At 43.6% G+C, this 24,934-nt stretch overlaps 1 protein-coding gene across 1 annotated transcript in view; it reads right to left on the reverse strand.

The window, feature by feature from the left end:
* Positions 1-4,385: 4,385 nt before the first annotated feature.
* The window catches only part of LOC126416106 (protein dachsous-like), a 232,791-nt gene continuing 212,242 nt past the window's right edge, over positions 4,386-24,934 (reverse strand). The window contains exon 3 of the mRNA XM_050083615.1: positions 4,386-4,461. Coding sequence (XP_049939572.1) covers positions 4,426-4,461 — 36 coding nt within the window. The 3' untranslated portion in view covers positions 4,386-4,425. The remainder of the gene's footprint in view (positions 4,462-24,934) is intronic.

A 24,934-nucleotide genomic window follows, 5' to 3' on the forward strand; every position in this document is an offset into this window, starting at 1 on the left:
TAGGAAATAAAAGTTGGAAGTGTCAAGACGCGAACCACCGCCCGAACCATCATATCAATACAAGATCACAACGCTACTCATTACGCTTTTTTTTTTTTTTTTTTTTTTTGAATCGTTGTGTTCGGTCGTTGCGGACGTCGCAAGACATCCCGTTCAAGTTAGGTGGTTGATCCCTCCACTCAGTTTTTTATTACAGAGGCCCACCGGCTCTCTGGCCGAACACGCTGAGCTACCGCGCTAAACCAACAACACACCTATTTCAAGTAATCATAGTATCTTACCCCTTGCAAAAAACCTTATCGTAGCTATGTTACTAATTGAAATTTAATTATAACAAATTGTACCAAGAACAATGCGTTTTGGGTGGGTCTTCAGTGTGTCGCTGCCTTCAAATAGCCTACTCTCATAATACGCAAGTTACAATAATTCTTTTGCCACGAATATGATGTTTCTCATTATTTTATTGGAACGAATCACACAGTTAACAACGAGTTTTCCAGTGATTCTCAATTTGCTGGTGCTCAGAAACGGCAAATATACATATAGGCTTGAAATGAATGCCAATGTGGCGCGTCACAACTCTGTACTGAAGGGAGACGGCGTGCGTGTGACGTAGGTGGCGTTGTGCCATCTCATTGGTCAACGCTCAGACGCACGCTCAGAATATCTGACATGCCAGATATTGCTCTGCACGTTCGGAAAGACTCCCGAACGTGCTATTCCACGCTATGAGGTCAGAAACTCGGCACGCTCAACGTTCGGATGCACGGTCCGTGTGCCGACGGCTTAAGCTGTGCTCAGCGAGCTGGCTGGCAGCACAGGCCGCTAACCACCGAACGCCAAACACTCCCAAGTACAGCGTGGGCCATCTAACGTGGATATCTTGTCAACAGCTGCAGGTCTCCGTAACGCATTGGCACGAACTAGACTGAGGTTTCTTTTCTTTTTCATACATATCTGTACAGAAAGCAGATGGCAGTCATAAGAGTCGAGGGGTATGAAAGGGAAGCAGTGGTTGGGAAGGGAGTGAGACAGGGTTGTAGCCTATCCCCGATGCTGTTCAATCTGTATATTCAGCAAGCAGTAAAGGAAAGAAAAGAAAAGTTCGGAGTAGGTATTAAAATCCATGGAGAAGAAATAAAAACTTTGAGGTTCGCCGATGACATTGTAATTCTGTCAGGGACAGCAAAAAACTTGTAAGAGCAGTTGAACGGAATGGACAGTGTCTTGAAAGGAGGGTATAAGATGAACATCAACAAAAGCAAAACGAGCATAATGGAATGTAGTCGAATTAAGTCGGGTGATGCTGAGGGAATTAGACTAGGAAAAGAGACACTTGAAGTAGTAAAGGAGTTTTGCTATTTGGGGAGCAAAATAACTGATGATGGTCGAAGTAGAGAGGATATAAAATGCAGAATGGCAATGGCGAGGAAAGCGTTTCTCAAGAAGAGAAATTTGTTAACATCGAGTATAGATTTAAATGTCAGGAAGCCGTTTATGAAAGTATTTGCATGGAGTGTAGCCATGTATGGAAGTGAAATGTGAGCGATAAATAGTTTAGACAAGAAGAGAATAGAAGCTTTCGAAATGTGGTGCTACAGAAGAATGCTGAAGATTAGTTGGGCAGATCACGTAACTAACGAGGAGGTATTGAATAGAATTGGGGAGAAGAGGAGCTTGTGGCACAACTTGACTAGAAGAAGGTTGGTACGACATGTTCTGAGGCATCAAGGGATCACCAATTTGGTATTGGAGGGCAGCGTGGAGGGTAAAAATCGTAGAGGGAGACCAAGAGATGAATACACTAAGCAGATTCATAAGGATGTAGGTTGCAGTAGGTACTGGGAGATGAAGAAGCTTGCACAGGATAGGGTAGCATGGAGAGCTGCATCAAACCAGTCTCAGGACTGAAGACCACAACAACAACAACAACAACAACACATATCTGTAATGTCTTCATCGAAATACACTGCTGTTTGTGAAATTGTAACACCCAGAAGGAATGGTATGAATCACTCCAAAATCGGAGGATGCATAGACAGTAGAACTATAATAAGTGGTTAAGACTGAGTGCACTTAGCGCTAGCAGCGCCCACTTTTCTGCGCCCGGACAGGTCACAGCTGAGCCACGCACAGTCGGCGCAGAGCCGTCAAACCGAGTGCAAACGTGAGAGATAGTGCCGGTACGCCCTGTCGGCGTCAAAGGGCACAATATCAGCATCGTAATGGTTTCGAACGTGGCTGAAAGATTGTTCTCCGGCACACGGATTTGTCGCACCGTGACATGGAGGTTCGAACAATGACGAATGTGTTGAACAACTGGAAAGAAGAGGGTCGTACACAGCGATAAGCGGATACCGGACCACACAGTGCGACCACAGCACGGGCTGACCTCCATCTTGTCCGCGTGGCCGTAAACGACACAACGGCCTCGTCCACAGCGTTGCCTCGACGTAGAAGCACTGTCACGAATATGGACATGTCTGCGTAGATGGTGCCTTCTGCTGAGGAATGGACTGATGGCACGAATTCCATAGTGTCCGCTTCCACTGTCCAGAAAACAACAACGCCTCAGACCGCTATGGACATATATACGTCGTCACTGAGGTGCTGAACAGCAAAATTTAGTGTTTTCGGACGAGTGCCGCTTCAATTTGTCCTGTGTTAGACGCTACCGTGGTGACAGCTATCGGGCAGACTACATTGTTGAGCGGTATAGCGGACAAACGTCAAGTGTAACGCTTAGGGGCGCCATTGGCTGCAACGCGCCGAGAGCAATCTGAACGGCAACCGCTACATCAGTGACAGCTTACTACATCAGTGACAGCTTAGAGTCCGAGGCAATGTCCCTCCTGTAGGCAGCTCCTCGTGCCATGTTTCAGTAGGACATTGCTCGAGTACGTGTGGCGAGGAATGTGCAAGTCCTCTCCGAAGAACGACAGGTGACACTGCTTTCTGTGCCCTGCACGTTCGCTTGACATCTCCAGTCGGGGATATGCTCTGTTGCAAACTTGCTCGTTCTGGTCCTCCTGAAACCACTGTCGATGCTTTGTAGACGTGCCTACAACTGTGGGGCTGTGTGTTCCCCCGTAATATATGCAGGCCCTCTTTGACTCCATGTTACGACGTCTTGAGGCCCTGGTTGCAGCACATGATGGCTACGTGTTATACTTAATTCCAACGGTCAAAGTACACGTACAGTTTGTACTTCTAATCATTTGTGTACATAAGGACGCAATTATTGTTTATAACCTGAACAAAGGACTAAAAAGTGACGATTTGTTTCACGCTTTCTCGGAGAAAAGTGACAGAGTGAATTCCGTTGCAGACTTAAAAAGAGGCGGATTACATGAAAATTATCATACATCCAGCGTAACGGCTACGATTGTCAAGTTACAGAAATTGTGGCTTATACAGATGATCAGTGACAGCCTCTCTTCTCTTGCTATATGGGCGAATAGAATAGGATAAAGGGGCCAGGGAAAGGGACGGCCGGGGAGGAGGAGAGGGCTCGATACTGCAACCTAGTACACACGTATTTCTTTGTTTTAGACAAGTTCAAGAGCTGCATTTTTGTCTATTTACATTTCATTCTTTGCGACAAGCTTCGGGGTCGCAGTGCCGTTCTAAACCGCTCATTCTTGTAGTCAGCGAAACTGTTAAGCTAAAACTTCGCATCATCACCGGCTAAAGCTACGGACCCACAAATAAAATCTCTTCTCCTTCGAAAATGATGGAGAAGATTATGGTACACAGCGTGCGCTAAGCTGCGGAGAACAGGTGTAGGTGCCGGTCTTTATTTTCCTCCATAACACGCTTACTGTGTTATGTAAACTAGCGCGAAATTCGAACTTCCTGACAACTTAAGAATGTGTTCTGGACCACGACTTGACTCGGGAATCTTACGTTTCACGGGCAACTCTCTTATCGACTAATCTATCCACGTATGACCAGCTCTCACAGCGTCAATTCTGCCAGTACCTCTATGTAACACTGAATTGTTTGGCTGGAAGGAATATTTGTTACTGGAGTATATGTAATGTTAGAAGATGAATTTGTCAACGTTCGAGCTGTTTCTGTGTACTCAATCACATTCGTCGACAACGCATTTGCAGGTAATTCATGTTTAAGAATTTGAATCGTAATTCCTGTTCCAAGGAGGGATTTTCCTCCGACCTACGCCTTTCACGGAGCTCTACAAAAATGCAACGAAGTATCTCCTATAATTGTGAAATGTTAAAGTATAAGCTACAAGAGTGGATTTCATCTTACAGGTACGATTCCAGTATTCAGAATCCCAGTGCAGTACCTACTAACAGTAGTGGAAAGCTAATTTTACCATCCATTGCCATATATAAATCATCTATAGTGACGGCAAAGCACTAGCCTATTATCCACAGTAACTCACCATTTGAGATGCAGTCTTCAGGTTTCTGCTCTAAAGTAGTTGGCCAGACTTACCTGAAACAGATAAACAGCGCGAATAAATTGTTGAACAAATGTAGCATACAGTACGAAACAAGATGTTAGATTAGTCAAAAATAATGCGAACGCAATATTAAAGTGGCTGTTGTGGTTTTTGCCCCAGCTCACGCCATGGGCAATGAAAACACATTCTAATAGTTGTCGAGAAACAGTGTACGAAATTAATTAGTTTATCGTGTGATTTAACATGTATTATCTATCATACTCTGGAAATGGACAATGGCAATAAATCTACAGGAGTTGAGGCTTCGGTCGGCACTGCCTGCCTGCATTGCGTGACCGTAACATATTCGTTCCGTGAGCGAGCGAGACAAGAAAAGCGGACTGAGGGGACCCAAAGTGATCGAAACCAAGTGTTTGCGAACTCTTGGAGCTGAAAATTGTGTTAGATTTTTAAGTGTTTCTAACGCAATTAGCGGTACATTTGATGCCCTGGCAATGGAATTTTTTGCTGGCAAATTGCAGTAGCAGCTCATGTTTATTTGGCAGATTATTACAGCGACTTTTCAGTTTTAGATGTAATAAAATCTTCGTCACATAAAATGTAAGTTTCTTTCGAAACTTGCAGAGACATGTAACTAAAAGAAAAAGCAACGTACCCACAGCTGCAGGAGCAAGACATACGAGTAGTTAAAAGTATCGCTGTCTTGAGATAATATTAAATGTCAATCGATGGGTCTTGTGGTACGTAAATAATATGTTCCACCTAATCTATACACCAAAAATACATAGTACAGTATGATGAGAATATTTTGTTATAAAAATATGTACCGTCATCGCGTAGAGATGTCACAAGACGTGAGCGTCACTGCTGCGATACTGACACAGCATACAGCTAGAAAATTTAATGATCGGAAGATTCAGAGATGCTCTGAAACTGTGAAGAAAATATTATCACTGATTAGATATTAACCAAATACTATGACTACATCTGCACAAACCGTTGCCAGGAAACAACACAGCAAATTACACGACATATAAATCCCTTTGTCTTTCCTTTTCGTATGTTCTATATAAGCTACTGAATTGTTGCATGAAGAGCTCAAGATAAAAGAATATACGTGCATTGTCAATTATATAGCTATGGCTCATAGTGTTACAGTTTCATATTCGTTTACGGACAACAGAGCGCACAGTTTCGAGACCAGAAGACAGGTTGGTGGTAAACATGATCAAATGGACTATACTGAGGCGAAACAACGAATACGAAACAGAATTAAAGTCAAGATGCAGGCCACGCTTCAGAAGAACTGACCAAGGAGCGAATTCAAGTGGAAGTGTTACTGTAATTAAGGAAACTAAAAGTAATAGTACAGATTTTAAAGAAATTTCAGACGGAACAGTATCACTTCTTTTAATAACAGGCAAAGGGTATTCTGTAGCAATCACTAAAATCTACTCATTTGCATTTTACGGTCGTCACTGTTTTCAGTCATTCACCCCCAATAGTCTAACGAACAGTAATGAACATTTCTGCGTACTTATGCGCATCACGCCACACTTATTTACGTTCAGAGTCAAGTGCCGGCCGCTACACCAGTCGTCGATCCCTGCAGGCATTCCCACATCTCCCTATAGCGTTCTGGCGTTGCAACCTTGCTGCTGACTAGCGTTTCTTAATTTATGAGATGTGTGAAGCCCTTTTTAACGTCCACTTTTATCGTCGATCCTATGTAACGTTTTTAAGTGTAATATAGATTACGACACAAAGGAATTAAAAATATTAGCAATCAGTGGACATTGATTTAAATCAAGGGGGGAAGCTGAAAATTTGTGCGGGACCGGGACTCGAATGCGCGACTCCATGCTTACTAGGCAGATTCGCTGACCATTACGCCATACGAACACAGTGCTCACCATGACTGCACGGACGACCCTAGCACGCCTGCGGTCAGACCCAAATTCTCAACACCACACACCACTGGTATAGCGGGCCTGCTCATTGGACACATTACTCACGGCATCTCGCTGTTTCCCATAAGAGTTCGAACTAAGTGTGCATCTGCACTGAATGAATCACTGGCCGTCATTGCCCTAATTATATATATGTGGTGTATGTTCTTTCGGATACCACGTATACGTAATATGGATAAGTTGCAACAAAAATGACAAGTACTTCAAATAAAATAATATTTATTTGCATGAAAAACTGATTTCAAAATCAACCCAAAACTTCTTGAATTAACTCAAATTTAAAATAACGCAATCAAGTAGGAATTTTAATTTTAAATTTTAATGAGATGAGTAGTACTGTATTCCGTTTGTGCATATATACTCAATATTGGCCTTTATGGGTGAAAGTTGATTTCCCATGAAGGTTTGCCTTAACGTCTGTTGTGGTATTTATTTTTTTGTCGACACATCAGCTAAGAACCTGGTTTCGCACGTATATGAAGTTGTAAATTGCAAAAATATCAGCAGAACCTTCTACATCTGCATCTACATATACATTTATACTCCGCAAGCCAACTTGCGGTGTGGGTCGGAGGGTACCTTGTGTACCTCTGTCACTTCTACCCCTCCCCCCCTCCTGTTCCAGTGGCGAATAACGACTGCCGGTAAGACTCCGCGTGGGATCGAATTTCTCTAATTTTATCCTCATGGTCTTTCCGTAAGGTATATGTACGACGAAGCAATACATATGTTGACTCTTCTAGGCACGTAAGTAAGCAACACCGTGACGGGGAACGCCTCTCTTGCAGCGTCTGTTGCTGGAATTGGTTGATCATCTTCGAGACGCTTCCGTGCTTACTAAAGGAACCTGTAACGCGCATTTGGCAACAGTTGAGGCTACTCATCTTTTAAATTATACCAGAATTCTGATAATAATTTTAATTTAAATTTTTCTTCCAACGACGAATCGGACGCCAGGTCAGTTAACCCCTTGAATAACAGAGGTTTCTGCCTGAAACCAGCATTTTATCAATTCTTTAAGGTACCAGTGCCTTCCGCATGAAACCATCTATACTATATAAGATCAAGACCTCTAGTGATACAGTAGCCACACAGTGCACTGTGGCAGTCAGTTGCAGAGTTCAAAGCAACAGCCGGGGCGGAGATAATGCTACGTAATTGTAGGTAATTGTAGGAGATTGTGACGTGCTTTCTTATAGTGATGACATTGATGAATCTAAGGGTACTGTAACGTAAAATTCAGTCTATACTGCTGCTTTTACTGTTGATTTCGAAATGAAACCACTGAAGCAGTATGTACTTTTGATATAAATTTCTTAAATTTTAGGCCCATTTTTGTTTGTTATTTAGGACTTTAATTGTTTTGGATTTTCTGAGATGATGAAAGTCTCGAGATGTGGATTTTGTCCAGGAAAAAGGCGAAATTGCTTTCAAATATATTTCATGAAGCGATGGGTGGTTGAAAAGTTTATGTCCCAGTAATTCGAAAAGAGAAGCCACCTCCTTAAAATAAATGATTGTTTACTTTTTGCTAGTGTCTTCTTGTATTCGTTGCTTGCTATTATAATATGTCCCAGCAATTCGAAAGGAGAAGCCACCTCCTTAAAATAATTGATTGTTTAGTTTTTGCTAGTGTCTTCTCGTATTCGTTGCTTGCTATTATAACAATGTCAGTTTTTTGAAAATTTTTTAATTTTTTTAATGTTGTTGGAACTCAAAGGGTTAAAGTAGCGAATTATTCTGCTGACATGATCGAAAGTGGGTTCGATATTTAATCACCTTTTCATTTGGAAACTGCTGAATAAAAGCTTAATTCAAGTCTTCAGGTACGGAATAACTATTTCAATAAATGTCTCCCTCATTCCAACCCGTGCAACTTCTAAAAAAAAAAAAAAAAAAAACTATTATTGTTGGGTAAGGGTAAGAATCGAACACATTGCTGGTTTCTGCCTGGTCTTACAATACGGTTTCATTCGTTGCGAGTGTCGCTGTGGCAGTTAGTATCAACTGTACTGCCTACAGAAGCGTTTCTTAATCTGTGTTCCGTGGAACCCTGAGTTTTCATGGAGATCACTACAGGGTTTCGCGAAATTTAATCACATTTTTTCATAACGTACAAAAAATAATTAACAATACAAATTAACATGTCTGCTAAATTAAAATAAACTAGAATAACAACTAACCATTACTTCGAACTTATTAATTTGGAGAATTGGTACGAATGTGACGCCAACGAATAAGCATGTATTTATCGCGATATCGGCCTTTATCTGGTACGCCGCACTTTCAAATACGCGCCCCGCCTGTTACGCCACCGCGTTTCCTGCAGCCGCCACCGCGACAAGAGGGCGCTGCCAATGAGATACAAGCATTCCCTCTCCGGAGCTGCGGCGGTGAGTGTACATAAGTTCGAACATCCGTGCATTCAGCCCCATTTTGTGTGTTTGCCTGTTGAATAACTTTTACACAGTTTCATAGTGGCCAGGGCTCGACATCTTCTGAATAGACATTGTACTGAAGAGTGACAGATTTATAAATCTCTTATATCTGTACATATTTATACATTCAAATTTCATCATAACAACTGACGCTGAAAACTACCGCAAAGAGTTATGTTTTCTTTGTACTATTCGACACTAGATTCAGACTAAATTAATATCTGAATTTTCTCTTCAGAACGGTATCTCGTTGCTCGGTGCTGCATCCACTACAGAACCACACATCGTGCAAGGACGACACAACGTTTATAAGATACCAGACAGAAACTAGTAGATTCTACATCTACATCTACATGATTACTCTGCAATTCACATTTAAGTGCTTGGCAGAGAGTTCATCGAACCACAATCATACTATCTCCCTACCATTCCACCCCCGAAAAGCACGCGGAAAAAACGAACGCCTAAACCTTTCTGTTCGAGCTCTGATTTCTCTTATTTTATTTTGATGATAATTCCTACCTATGTAGGTTGGGCTCAACAAAATATTTTCGCATTCGGAAGAGAAAGTTGGTGACTGAAATTTCGTAAATAGATTTCGCCGCGACGGAAAAGTCTTCGCTTTAATGACTTCCATCCCAACTCGCGTATCATATCTGCCACACTCTCTCCCCTATCACGTGATAATACAAAACGAGCTGCCCTTTTTTGCACCCTTTCGATGTCCTCCGCCAATCCCACCTGGTAAGGATCCCACTCCGCGCAGCAATATTCTAACGGAGGACGAACGAGTGTAGTGTAAGCTGTCTCTTTAGTGGACTTGTTGCATCTTCTAAGTGTCCTGCCAATGAAACGCAACCTTTGGCTCGCCTTCCCCAAAAAATTATCTATGTGGTCTTTCCAACTGATGTTGTTCGTAATTTTAACACCCAGGTACTTAGTTGAATTGACAGCCTTGAGAATTGTACTATTTATCGAGTAATCGAATTCCAAAGGATTTCTTTTGGAACTCATGTGGATCACTTCACACTTTTCGTTATTTATCGTCAACTGCCACCTGCCACACCATACAGCAATCTTTTCTAAATCGCTTTCCAACTGATACTGGTCTTCGGATGACCTTACTAGACGGTAAATTACAGCATCATCTGCGAACAACCTAAGAGAACTGCTCAGATTGTCACCCAGGTCATTTATATATATGAGGAACAGCAGAGGTCCCAGGACGCTTCCCTGGGGAACACCTGATATCACTTCAGTTTTACTCGACGATTTGCCGTCTATAACTACGAACTGCGACCTTCCTGACAGGAAATCACGAATCCAGTCGCACAACTGAGACGATTCCACATACGCCCGCAGCTTGATTAGAAGTCGCTTGTGAGGAACGGTGTCAAAAGCTTTCTGGAAATCTAGAAATACAGAATCAACTTGAGATCCCCTGTCGATAGCGGTCATTACTTCGTGCGAATAAAGAGCTAGCTGCGTTGCACAAGAACGATATTTTCTGAAACCATGCTGATTACGTATCAATAGATCGTTCCCTTCGAGGTGATTCATAATGTTTGAATACAGTATATGCCAAAAACAACGGGTTGAAATAGGGGAGACATTTACTGAAAAATAGCTTCACACAGCTTCCGACGTTATCCACTAGAATAGGTAAATAGGAAAAGTAGCGACGAAAGGGCCGAATCGCGACAGAGGCGACTTTGTAGAGAGGACGCAGGGAGGTGTGCCGAGCGCACAATTAACCCAGTTCCCGGGGCGGCGCATTTCGCGAAGTGACGCAACCGCGGTGCCAGGGGCGACCCGCTCGGCGCGGACGAGGTATCCGAGCGCGGGCGCCTGCGCGTTTTCTTTTTTTTTTCACGGTGATGCCGCGGCTGCCGGCCGGCAGTTAATAACCCCACATGCCCGACCAGCTTCTTTTTAGCTGGCTCCCATGCTGCCGTGTGTCTCTGCGCCCGCCTCATCTCAACAGCTGCTGTGACAACATTTTTAACCGTGGCGTGGAATTCTGCGTATTTTAAACGCTAATCTAAATTATGCCCCTGCAGCTCCGAAATTAAAAGGGATCGCTGTAGGGAAATATTTCATCTTCGCCAAATGTTGAATGCACGCTCGCTAGTCCGTATAACGGGGAAAGACGGGGAAATCGAGGGCAAGTGGAGCAAAATATACCCGTGTCCCATTTACGGTTAAGAATGCTTTTAGCGCTCCGTGCGCACCGGCTCGCGATGACAAACGAGCTCGGCGCGTGGCAGGACGGCAGCGGCGTTAAACTCGCAAGAGTGCATTCCGCAGCACTCAAACTCACTCTGCATCTCAGACCAGACCTGTGATTGTATCACTCTCGAAACGCGCTCTGTCTGCAACAAGCGTTGGACCCGACTATACTGAACAGTCGACTGTAGAAACTTCCGTTCTGCCACACTGTTCAACCGGATTAGTCGGCACCTCAGCAAGTTCTTATCATTTTACTTTATTTTATTTATTTATTTATTTATTTTTGTTTTCGTTGTAGATCTCAGTTCATGTGCAGCTCTCTTCTCATCTGTGCATAATCATTGAAATCAACATAATTTTGAATCCGTTAGCTTTGTTCTACCTTCGTCTCCCTCTACAGTCCACCCCTCCTCCTCCCCCCCCCCCCCCCCCCCCCACACACACACACTCCCCACAATAACCAACTTAACAATGCCTTACTGCTCACGACATGTCATCTCAAGTGAACCGTCCTTTCAATGAAGCTGTGCCAAAATGCTCTTTTCTGTACGACACTATTCAGCGCCTCATCGCTGATTGCCTAGTCCACTCTTCTAGTCCTCAACATTCTTGTTGTCTGTCTTGTTTATCCTTCACGTCTCACTTTCATGTAAGACTACACTCCAGCTAAATACTTTCAGAAAACTTTTTATTGTTTTAATTTATTTTCAACGTAAACACGTATCTATTTCACAGAACAGCCAGTCTTCCTGTCTGCATTTTACATTCTCATCTGACTTCATCATTTTTCTTCCAAATAGCAAAACTCATACACTGCACTCTATAACTTGCTGATTTACTTCTCCAGCATCGCCTTAAAGCTTTTATTTCTTTGTTTGGTCTCCACTCATTGTATATAGGTCGATAGTCGGTCATATTTCGTTCTTTCAACAATGTACGAACGACAGAACCACGTCGTCATTATGAGTATCGTGGACTCGTATGTTTTAGCTGGTGCTCTTATGTCGTCAGAAGTGGACTGCGATCGCAGAGCTTTCACCCAGTCGATAACCACCTTACGAGTCACGCTGACGTTTCCACTTATTTGAAAAGCTACTCTAACTATTGACGCTCAGCGGACATCCAAGTGAAGCAAGGGTCAAAGCCCTCTCAGAAGATACTGCACAAACGCTTTTTCTACGAGGAGATTATTCGATACTATACATTAAAAATTTCTTTGACATATAATACCACAACAAAATATGTTGTTAGAATGGGAAATCAGAATGTCCTTCCAGCGAAACGCACTCTCGGCAATATGCAGTGTACCATCTTGAGCGAGGCACATAAAGCTACTCTTGTCGTACTATTTAAACGAGACAAATCTCCGGTGTGGGCGTTTCTATCGGTCTTCTTGACATGTGTATATTCCATCTCCGATGAAGACTGTCCCACATCCTCCTTAAACATACACATTCAAGATGAAAAAGATGGAAGTTGTGTTATGTATATATATTTTGTTGGCGGTGCGGGGTCATCAGTCTTCAGCCTGGTTTTATGTGGACCATAACGATTTCCCCTCCTGTGCCAGCGTTTTCATATGAGAGTAGCATTTACACCAAATGTCCTCAATTATGTGTCATACATGCTCTAATATCGGTTTTCCCCTACAATTCTAGTTTTATGTCAGCATATTCCTTTCCTCGCCGTTTCTGCGTAGACCCTCCTCGTTTCTTATAATTCAATTTAATTTTCAACCTCCTTCTGTAACATGACGTATCAAACGCTTCGATTCCCTCCTTTTCCGGCTTTCGTACAGTCAATAATTCACTTTTACAGAAACGTACATTCTCAGAACATTGTTTTCCAAGAGAATGCCTGTGATACTAGTAGACTTCCGGCGAGAAGAAATGCTCTTTTTGTACTATTTGTTTCTTACGTCATCCTTGCTACGTCCGTCAGGCGTTATTTTATTTCCAAATGAGCAAAATTGCTACTTCGAGGTATCCAATTTTGGTTAGGAATTTTCCGCTAACCTCACTTCTGCTGCCTCTAAATACTTCAGTCGTTCTTATACTCTCAGTCGTTCATTCCACTCGACAGGTCTTGCAATGCCAAAACGAGTAAAGTGGTTCTTGCCGAAAACCAATTAACATTGGGCCGCCTTCGTCGTATGATGATACGCGAGTATATATAAAACCATTACGCATAAATAAGGCGACAGAAAAACGTGTGCATGAGTGTCTCCGTGTTACCTTCCAAAATGCGCCATGTTCTGCTATTTGAAGCTAAGTCATCGTTCTCTCGGTTGCCCCCTTACGCTCCACGACCATCATCGTGGCCCAAGCCGCAGTGACGAAATAAAAACAAATTTATAAACGCCACCCGCAACTACCTGCTTGTCCATATCTGCGCCGCTGTCAGAATGTGCACGTGTACATATATCTGCACAAGGGGGAGGGGAACACCACACACCCCGCAGAGAGATTTCGAGCGTGTCCAGACCAGCCTGACCCAATGCCGCGAGCGCGGCGTGGCGGACGAGACAGCTCTCACCCATAAATAAAGGGAGCCCTGCGGGAGGGGAAGGATGGAAAGGGGGGGGGGGGGGCGGGGGTACGCGTCAGGTCGCGTACATTCGTGGCCGACGACCCTAATAAATATGCAAATTCGCAAATCGTACATCCCAAATATTTCACACCAGTGCGAGGACGTGTACTCGTGGGAAGCACCAGAAATAAATAAAGGAATGAGAAGCAGAAATAAAGGGAAAAAAGGGCAGAGTACGCGGCTGCCCCGGTATGATGCATCGGCGCGCTCGCGGCCGCACATTTGTCTCCTAATACCAGGGCGAGAGGCGGCGATCTAGACAGCAGCGGCGACTGTGTACGTATTTCCCGGACGGACGCATAAACTATTCGCCCCTTTGCATCCCCGCCGAGAAATCGCCGAGAAGTACATTCGAAACCGACACGACGACGAAAACCGAAGTGAAAATTTTCTATTTGCAACACGCGGCAGAACTCGCCGCGGCAGTATTTAAATAAGGGCCTGCTCCGCGAGTCTTATCTGCGAAAGATGCTCCATAAAGTGCGATATGCAGATACTGCTCTCATTCGCCTGCCAGGACCGCAATGCGAGAAGAGTGCGGGAGTCCGTGTCACTCGCAACGATTCGAATTGCCGACAAGCGACTCCGGTGTTCGTGGGCTGCAAATCGAGACAGCACGCTCGCGAAGAGAAGAGATAACACCGACAACTCAACTTTCCCGATAGCGCCGTGACCCGACCTGTGCGAGTTGGTAAGATTTTCGCCTGTATCAGACACTTCCGACAGGTGCCTGAAAATACAACTCCCTCCGAAGGCGAACGCACTAGCTCAGGAGAGAGAAGGTATCTTGTGGCCGACAAGCAGCCTAAGTCAACATCAAATATACAGAATGCGACACGGCACACCGTGACAGCCGCAGAGGATAAAGCAAGATAAAGCAATAGGCAACTTCTGAAAACTTGGGAACCAAGGGAGGGCTCCATGGCACGGGATAAAAATGGAGAAGCATCTCAGGATGGTAGCATATCACTCTCAAGAACAACACCACTCGCCACAGACGCAGCGGAGAACTGTTTCGTGGACCTTCCAGTCATATTCTGAAAGACACTGCGGTCACAGCCTTCATACTGCTGTCTCATCTGACTTGGTTGTTTCTCCTTAACAACACTATCATCTTTTTTTCTTTGTTGTTCACGTTATCACTCCCAGACGGGACGGCGTCGGGTGGCAGCAGACATGCCGTAGCTCTTGAGCCTAATGGAATCAAAATATTCACAAAGTTTTTTTTTTACTGTTAAAGCAAATACAGTGATGTGTTTCAAATACAATAAAAATGATATCCTTGGATGACTACAGAAAAACACAGATGGCGGTGTTGTGGCTGGTTCAACGATGTACATGACGATGCTGTCTCTATGAAGCCCTAGGTCAACTCCCTGTTAGTATTATGAGGGTAGGAGAGTAGGAGGTGGGGACGAAGAATCATAAGGATCGATCTCTGCATGTGAGAGCGGGAGCTGAGGTGGCTGGAGACGTTGACAGGAAACCATCTTTACGATGAGTAGAAGCTGCAAAAAGAAGATGCGCGGATGCAGTTATGGTAGTCAGGAGACTGGGAGGGCTATTGATCGAAGGATACGGTATGAGGGCTAGGGTTATAGCTGCTACAATGGGTAAAAGTCAGCACGCAGTTATGAGAGAGAGCCTGCTGAAGTTTTCATGAAACAAGATGCGGAAGATGTGGTGTTGGAGGAAATGGGTAGGGCCATGTTTGTGCAGCCGATACAGCAGCCTAGAAGAACGAGGAGAATTGGGGAAGGCTGTTAAAATTTTCACAAGCACATCTGACTCAATAAATTGGATAAAAGTGCTCTAGACAGCTAAACTGTATAGCTAAAAACGCAGTGGTCTTTCTTGTGAGAAAGGGAGGTGAGTTAGACCTAGAACTGAGTACCGGCCGGCCGGCCGGCCAGTTTTAGAGAGGACTTTAGGCATATTAGCTGGTTCTCCATGTCCGCTTCAGAAACACCATGCGCGAGCATTTGACATACGAATGTACGAGGAACAAACGTTACGCTTCTTGCAAACAACTGGTACGCACGGCTTTACTCCGTCAGCAATTCCAGCGGCAAGAAGGGTATCCGACTGCAGAGTTAAAATTAAATAAGTACCAAATAACCAAATCACGAAATACTCGCCATTAATGGAACCTGTCGCAGTGAGACGAGCGCTAAAGAAAAATAATAAGTTTTATCTACCCGAGAGAGCAGTGGTCTTTAGGCAAGAGAAGTAGCAACATTGTTGAATTACCGTAACTATTTTCCCCTTCTCCATCTTCAACCCACCTATTCCTCTCACTAACACACCAAAATACTACGAACTGAAATCTGATAGAAAAATAACCTCGAAAGAACATTTCTCACCCTTCCACCACAAAACGCACAACTAACTAAATTTACTAACAAACCACACTTGCGGTTAACATCCTTCACCCTCATTCGTCTCACCCTAACTTAAGCAACGTTATTAAGATCTTCAGCCCTCGTAAATATTACAAATTCTTTGAAATGTTAGAAACAAATATATTTCGCTTCACCGTAAGACTAATTTGTTATATATAGAACATATGTAAACTATGTAACACTTTGGATGAAAAGCGGATTTATCCGCTAGCAGCCCGTTTTCTCCAGGACAACTGAAGCAACAATAACGAAAGAAAATTATCAGAATTCATTTTACATAATAATTTTAACGCACCTTCACCAATGAAATAACAACCATCTACAGTTATTGGAAAACTACGCTTACACGAACGGCGGCAATACAAGCTAGCCGTGACATCGTTTACCGAACACAATTCGCCGCACTTTTAGAAACAATTCACGCGCGCCTTCGTGTCCTTAAGCTACACGTGCATCAGAATCCGGAGGGCTCGGGATAAAGCGACGCGCGCCATTGTCCGGAGGAATGTCCGATGGCGTTCATTAATCTTCATTATCAGTCAACGGCGCTGGGGTCAGCCGTGGCCCTCCGGCAGAGGCCGGAGAACACGAGGAACTCGGACGCGCGCCACGGCGACGTTGGCCGGAAAGCCGCGTCGCTGACGTGCGGCCGACCGCGGCTTCAGACGGCAGCGCGGAGCCAGTGCGGCCGCCGACAAGCGCTTCACTCAAAGACGGGGGCGAACGCTTCAGATCAGCATCCACCAACACCCTCGCCGTGACTCCAACACTCCTCGTTAGTAGCGTTCTTTTTTCTGGAGCAGCGGCTGCAATTTTCCGAACCTCCGCCACACACCATCAGCTGGCTTACGGAGTATGATGTAGATGTACGATTTTTCACTTCATCTTGGTCTCGCTGTATTTCTCGACCTACGAGACTGCGAAAATTTGAACACTGTATTCTAACCAAGTTTGAGACTTTTAGGAATAATAATTGACCTGCGCGAAAAAGAATAGTTGGTGCTTCCTTTCTCTTACCACCCTAATTTAAGAATGTTGAGCTAACAACAAATTTCGGGATGTATATTGGACGATCGTCGCTTTAAACTAGACGTCCACCTCAAGACGTATGAAGTGAGACGACACGTCCTGTACTGCAGCGCCTCAACACAGCTGCAGAATCACCAGCATTGTTCCTCGATTAACTTTCACTTCCTTACTCACTTTTACACCTCACAGAGTCTATTTGCTAATGCTACAGCATCAGAAAATCACTGCCTATTAAAACTTCCAGTGGCACTGATATGAATAGTGTTACCACTACTGACTATAATCTAAACAGATATTCGAGATGAGGATGTGCCAAAGGACTGGAGTCAGCGAAAAATTAAAAAATGCTGTATGATATAATAAATTATAGTTCCGGAAAAAGTTTTCAAAGAATGGCGTGTGAATTTCAGAGAAAGGTAAAGAGGGAAGAAACTCACGAGAGAAATAATTAAAATATGAGAAAACGTAAATCACAAGTCCGCCACGCTTTTCACGCAGCTCATTTCATGGGGTCGTTACGATCGGTAACATTGTCTAACAACGTACCCCACCTATTTTTTTTTAAATTGTATATTTAAGCTGCTGAACTACGTTCCAGGACAATGTTTTTGTACTTGTCTCGTACCAGCTGTTCTGAGTAAAGTACTAAGCTTGTTTCGAGAGGGCTCTTGGACACTTGCTCTGACCCTTCTCACAGAAACCGAGCTCTATGCAGTCACTAAGAGAGAGTCTGTTACAGTGAAGGTGCCGGTATTCAGTGTTATCGTCACCGAGTACTGCCCTGCCAGAACCAATTATTATGCTCTAATGAGCAGCAACAGTTCTCCCACCTCATTTAATAATCATTATTGATTTTCTGTACGCTACGCTTTACCGTTTATCACACAAGCATATGAAAAAAATTAAGAGATTAACTACATCGACACTTTCTGGTTTAATTTGTGAATCCAGAGGTATCCAGCAGAGGACGTCGAATCATGTTTTCTGCAGTGAAAGATGCTTTCCTTAAGGATATAGTACAGATGGTAAGACAATACAGGTCTAAATGGCTTAGTTATTCACTAGAATCTGGATACGTATACAGTTGTAACTCCAATGTCCTACTGAGTTTGAGCGATGTACTACGGAACGCAGTTTCTCGATACTATCAAACTGTCAGCGAGAGAAATAAGTCTGACAATAGATAACGATGTTCACAATGTAAACAGGATGAATAACTTAACAGCTACGTCGGAATCCTTGGCCAATATCTAACCAGCAAAGAAATTTGGTACTAGTGAGTGTCCTGGAGAATAAAGAAGTCAGGGCTACAGCACTGACTTTCTGATTGATATCTGCATGCAGTGGAGCCATTCATGCGCTTCGTAAGAATGAGAGGAGCCTGACAGTTGAAGGTACATACAAGTAATTCGGTAGAAACGTTACAGTCAGTCACAGGAGTCCATCTAGCGTTTTGTTGCCAGTTACTAGGGTGCATTCTTCGGTTGGCAACTACATGCTCTGGGAACGAGCGTCTTATACCTAAAAATGAAATCAGTTCCTTACAATCCATTCAGAAATGGCATATTAGCGTCCAATATGTAAATGATCTGTTGTTTGTTAATCCTAACACTCAATTCGTACCGTAATTTTCGACGCACTTACAGAATTCGGGTTCAGTTCCTTGTAAACTATAGAACACTTCAAATACTATAGCTCAGACCCAGTGACAGTTATTGCTGCAGCGAGAACACCTTCGGAGGAAGTGTGTGACCTTTACGACAGTTCAGTAGCTTAGTCGCTGCGCCACTGATCTTACGGCAGCACAGAAGATGAAGACTACATTCTCAATGTTGTTTCCCACGTACTTTGTGGTGATTGCATTTGCATGTTACATCGTCCACTTCGACAGAACTTCCAGGTGACTATACCGCCAGTCAGAATGGATTTGTTAACGGGGAACATCTTGAATTATTTTTTGTTTAACTTTGCCAACTTTCTCGAGATTTGTATGGGCCTGTGAAGCTTTCAGATACGTCAGTTCCCCAGACAGAATACATTTTCTTACATTCCTTGCTTTTTGGGTCATCATTTCTCTGACTAATATAATGGATGAAGACTGCTTTAAGGTTTAACATCCCGTCGACGACGAGGTCAGTAGTGACAGAGCACAAGCTGGGATTGGCGACGGAGGAGGAATGAAACTGTTAGCGCCTTATCGAGGGTCCATACAGGCATCTGCAGTAAGCGCTTTGCGGAAATCAAGAAAAGCCTAAATGTGAAGGGCCAGAGGCGGTTTTTAACCGGCGTTCGCCCGCATGCGAGCCCAGTGCCTTTCCACTGCACTAGCGAGGTCGGTCTGTCGTTTTAATGCGGCCTCACACCGCTTACCTCTCCTGTGCCAATCTCTTCATCTGAGAGTAGCACGTGATACTCGACGTCTTCAATTATTTGTTGTACACAGTCCAGTCTTTAACTTCCCCTGCTATTTCTGCTTTGTATGGCTCCCTCTAGCACCATGGAATTTAGACCTTGATGTCTTTAACACATGGCCTACTATCCTGTCTCTTCTTTCTGCCAGTGTTTTCCACAAATTTACTCATCCAGGATTCAGTGGAGAACCCTTCCTCTCTTATCTTACCATCCACTTAATTTTGAGCCTTCTGTAATTACACACAACAATATTATTCTTCTCGCCCTCTTTCCCCACCCTCCATCATTCACTTCCTAATAATTCTTGTTCAAGGCGTAGATTTTAGAAAATTTCTTTCTTCTAACAAAGCACATGTTTGACACTAGCAAGTTTCTTTTTAGCATCACTGCTACCTTTGGTCTGCTTCTTATCGCCTTGTTTCTTCCATAACGTGTTACTTCGAAATGCACAATTCCTGTAATTCGTCAAAGACGTGGTCATCGATTTGGTCTATCGTCGCTTTGATACCTCTTACTCGTCAATATTTCTGGTGTCTATGATGTACTCTCAATCAGTAATCTATACTCCGAGGACTGTTCATTCCAATCAATAGGCTCTTTGATCATCCGTCACATTCAGTAAAGGTAGATCTTATCATTGGTATCCTTTGAGCCTGACTTTTAATCCCGTTTGAGAAGCTCCCTTTTCACGCAGTAATCGCCTTCGGCCCCCGGAGGCGGCCCGGCGCGTGGGCGGCAGAGCCCGCTAGCGTCGCCCACCTGTCGGTCGGTCAGTCCCGCGCACTGCTCCGTGATTGATGCGCCAAACGCCGCTCTGGGGGCCATTAGGGGTGTGCGAGGTGGACGTAACAGCCGTAACGAATAGCTCTAATTACCCGCCGCACCGAGCTTTGGTGAGGGGTGGAGGCGATGGTGGGGGCGGCGGCCGCCGGTGGAGCCGACTGGCAGACGCTGGGCACCGTCCTGTAACCGGCTGACACTGCTACACGCCTTTCCCCACGGGTTGTTTCGTCAGCATTAGAACTTTATAGAATTGATACCACACTCCAGGACAGACGCGTCGAGTTAGACATTGTGCATCTCTTACTGTCAAAATTCAGAGGGTCATTGTTTCTATATAAATCATTCACAAGTCACTCCTGGTAGCCCTTTAGACAATTTCCAGATGATACAGTTCTTTATCTTATGTGGTAGCTATTAACAAATAATGAACTGTGAGGTCCTGCACATGAACAGCATGATGAATATGTCAATTTCTGTTACGTGACAAATGACACATATTGGAAGGCGTCGATTCGACTATGTACCTAGGGATAAGAGTTGGGAACATATAAAGAGTAATGTATCGAAGGCAAACAAAAGACAGCGTTTTATTGGCAGAAGGCTTAGAAGCTCCAGCATTTCCACGAGAGAATTTGCTTACAGTACGCTTGTCCGTCCTTTTCCAGACTGTTGCAGCGCAGTATGGGATCCTTACCAGAGAGTTTTCGGTGTGTTAATCAGAGATGAATAGATTGCACAGACGAGGAAATCATGGCGGGTCATATCAACCCAGTCAAAAGAATGATGAAAAAAAAAACGATTAAAGATTGATGGAAGGCATCGAAAAATTTGATAGGAAGGATGCTGGTTTCGTATTACTAAAAGAAATTGTTCAAATGGGTCTGAGAACTATGGGACTTACCATCTGAGGTCATCGGTCCCCTAGAGTTAGAACTACTTAAACCTAACTATCCTAAGGACATCACACACATCCATGCCCGAGGCAGGATTCGAACCTGCGACCGTAGCGGTCGCGCGGTTCCGAACTGAAGCGCCTAGAACCGCTCTATCACAGCGGCCGGCTAGTGTTACTATGTATATGGTAAGCGAGTTATGATGGTAATCAATAGAACGAAGGCATTAGTCGCTGCAGCGAAATCTTTTCACTTCTATTTAAAACTTACACTGAATGCCAAAAATATTATATTACCTCACACTTACATATGCAGAAATGACCTCACGATAATATTAGAGGAATTACAGCTCGCACAGAAAGGTTTAGGATTTTATTTTTACTAAGCGCTGTCTAAAAATTGGAACTATAGAGACGTAATTTAAAATTTGGTTTTTGCGCCCTCTGAAAAGCACAAAGTAATCATGCGGAGGGAGCTTCTGCTGCACGACGTCCATAACACAACATACTGTGCAGTACGTAGGGGAGCACTAGTGCAGATGTTTTTAACACTTGCACAACGTAAGATGTTGTGTGATGTCCTTAGGTTAGTTACGTTTAAGTAGTTCTAAGTTCTAGGGGACTGATGACCACGGATGTTTGGTCCCATAGTGCTCAGAGCCATTTGAACCATTTGAACCACAAACTAAGAAGCGATGCACGAGGTGTGGACAGATTTAAATGAGTCATATAAGAACGAGACCTAAAAAGGCGTTATTTTGGAAATGATTCTACACTTAGCAGATAAATCCAGAAACAAATCAGGCTTAGTGCAAAATGTGTGTGAATTCCTAAGGGAGCAAACTGCTGAGGTCATCAGCTCCTGAACTTACACACTACTAAAACGAAATTAACTAACTTATGCTAAGAACCACACTCACACACACACATGCCCAAAGGAGGACTCGAATATCCAGCGAGAGGAGCCACTCAATCCGCGGCATGGCGCCTCAAACCGAGCACCCATTCCCCGCGGCACGTTTAGTATACACTGAACATCGTACGACCGTCCTGGAGATAAACAAGCAAAATGAGTCAACTCCACTTCCTTGTCACCACTTCGCGTCTAAACGCAACGGAAACTGCAGGACAGTGTTGTGCGCAGAGCATTCGAGTCCTAATGTATCGGTTGCAGTTGCGAGCGTCGATCCGTTTGCTTATTCCAGTGATTGCTTCCTAGCCTGCTGTCTCTTGTATATAGTATGCACAAACGAAATAAGTTTCTCGCCACTAACTCTCTCCCGTGCACCCAGAGCGCTGCAGCCAGACTTCTGGGAACGTCTCGACACGCAGCGCCCGCCGCAGCCGTGTGCCCGGACACACGTTACGAGGAACGCCCGCTGTATTTCGAGCGCGGCTCGTGACCGGCGAGGTTCGCGTCGCGAGTAAATAATCAGCGGCGAGGCCGTGGCCGCTAATGCTGATACGGGAATGCAGCGGCCACTCACGCACGCCCACATTTCTCCTTCGCCAAGTGGGCCAAGTTTCGCTGTCGCGTTTCCCTTTTTTTTCGGCTCTTTCCCATCGTCCGCTGGGACACTAAAATAAACTAAGAAGTGACGATTCGAAATAAAGAGATGAAATTACTGGCTTTGCAATAGGCTTGAGTGACACACATCACCACCGAACGACAGAAAAGGACATCCTGCAGGGCTCCTTCTCATTTAAATAAGATGTTTTACTTATATCAGACTAACTGGTCCCTATGGTAATATACTCTGCGTGGATGTGGACAGAGTGCACAGATATAAATTATATTTACATATTGCTTGTTCCATTCTTACTTAATGTCACTACAAAAACTTGTGGTACGGCCAAAACGTAATGAAAGAAACAGAAATGTATGAACGTAGAAGAGGGGTAGATGTACTAACATCACTGAAATTAGAAGACGCTTTAAAAACAGTGAGAAAGGCAGCCGACATAGATGTCATTAACAGCGAGCTATTAAAATACGGTGGAATTCTCCTTAAATTAATATTTCTAAATTTACTAAATTTATGGTGAGAAAAAGCGAGAATACAGCAAATCCGGTCAACAACTGTTGTCTACTCCCTTTTTAAGAAAGGACATCGAAAACACTGTAATAATTATAGGAGAATAAGTGTTACAATAGCTAGGTATAAGGTATATGCAAACATTTTAAGTCTAAAGCCAAGAAACCATTTTAACTGAAGACCAAATTGTTCAGATTTGAACGAACAACAACGGATAATATATTCACTTTGAAGATATTTTGAGATAATTTAATAATGAGATTTACATGGCTTTTATCGACTATGTCAAGGCATTTGACAGGTTAAACACAACAAAAACTTGTCATTATTACAACGAAATAGAATTCTGCGACACTTAATATGGGCCGTAAAGAGCTTACATAATGAAACTCCTCTCTCTCTCTCTCTCTCTCTCTCTCTCTCTGTTTCTCTGTCTCTGTCTCTGTCTCTCTCTCTCCGAAAAGCCTCGGTAGGCCCCCGACCGACCGCCTTGTCTCTGCAGACAGGTGTCACAATGAACCTAAATTTTTAGTAAAGACAAAGAACAAAATAAGTAAGAATGACACTTTAACGAACCAAGTAGTTAAACAAGGTTAATGGAATTCCGAGCAAAACAACATATGCGACAAAATTAAACCTGGGCCATGATGTTTCTTTTGATTAGAAGACGGATATAAAGAATACGACAGCAAAATTTCACGGTGTCCTTGGAACAATAAAAAGAAAATTATACGAAAAGACAACTGAAGAAATGTAACTAGCTGTTCCACAGCTATTTTACGGATCTGAGGCTCAGATAGCAAATAAGGAAGACATAAATCGAATAATGACGTCAGAAATGAAATTCCTCAGAACAGTTGAATGATGTGAAGTACAGTACGGATGAAGAAACTTAGCTATTAGAAATACGTTTGAAATATTTGCAATAAAAGAGAAAATCGATCCATATAAGCAGAAATGGAAGGAACACGTAAGCAGAACACAACAAGGCGGTTACTCTAAAATTGCTTCGCGATATACACCCAGAGGGTTAAGGGACGTAGGGTGGGGTAGGAAACGATAGGGCTAAGAAGATGAAGCCGGAAAAGGTTTTCTGAACCTAATCCGTGCACGCAGATTATAGTGATGATGATGATAACTGCATGTTTAGACGGCCTCAAAAATCAAGCAGTCCGTGGAACAGAAAACACCTGAAATGTACATAATTTTGTAAATTTGTATGTACGTAGCAGATGTGTAGGAAATTCAAGTACCAAATGTAAGAAAGAGGAGAAGGTCAAAGACTATTGAAAGTCATTACGGAAGGAAGGGACACGACGGTGGTAAATGTGTTAACGTAGGCAGATTAAAAATGTGTGCTGCTAACGAATGCCTTTCACGAACCACGTTGTTTCAGACAGCGTTATGCATGTACAACTGACGATCGGCCTTCAGGGCTCCAGTTCTGCCGGTAGCTCTCTTGGATGAACACAGTTTTTATTAGCCAGGATGTTTCGAAAGTTACGTCTCCAAAATTTTGAACCTGAAGGTTCGTGACACCGAGCACAGTGATGTAATTTCAGATTCTGAAACAGTAGTATCGGACACAACACATCATCATTTTTTTGCGTGTACCAATGAATTACGTGGTGTATATTATACTCGAACACCCGTTCTTGGCTTGTTTCTTTGTGAAAAGTCAAACGTCCGATGACCATACTGTCTCAGTGATACGCCTCCAAACGG

Source organism: Schistocerca serialis, chromosome 8, assembly GCF_023864345.2.
Source record: "Schistocerca serialis cubense isolate TAMUIC-IGC-003099 chromosome 8, iqSchSeri2.2, whole genome shotgun sequence".
Lineage (NCBI taxonomy): Eukaryota > Metazoa > Arthropoda > Insecta > Orthoptera > Acrididae > Schistocerca > Schistocerca serialis.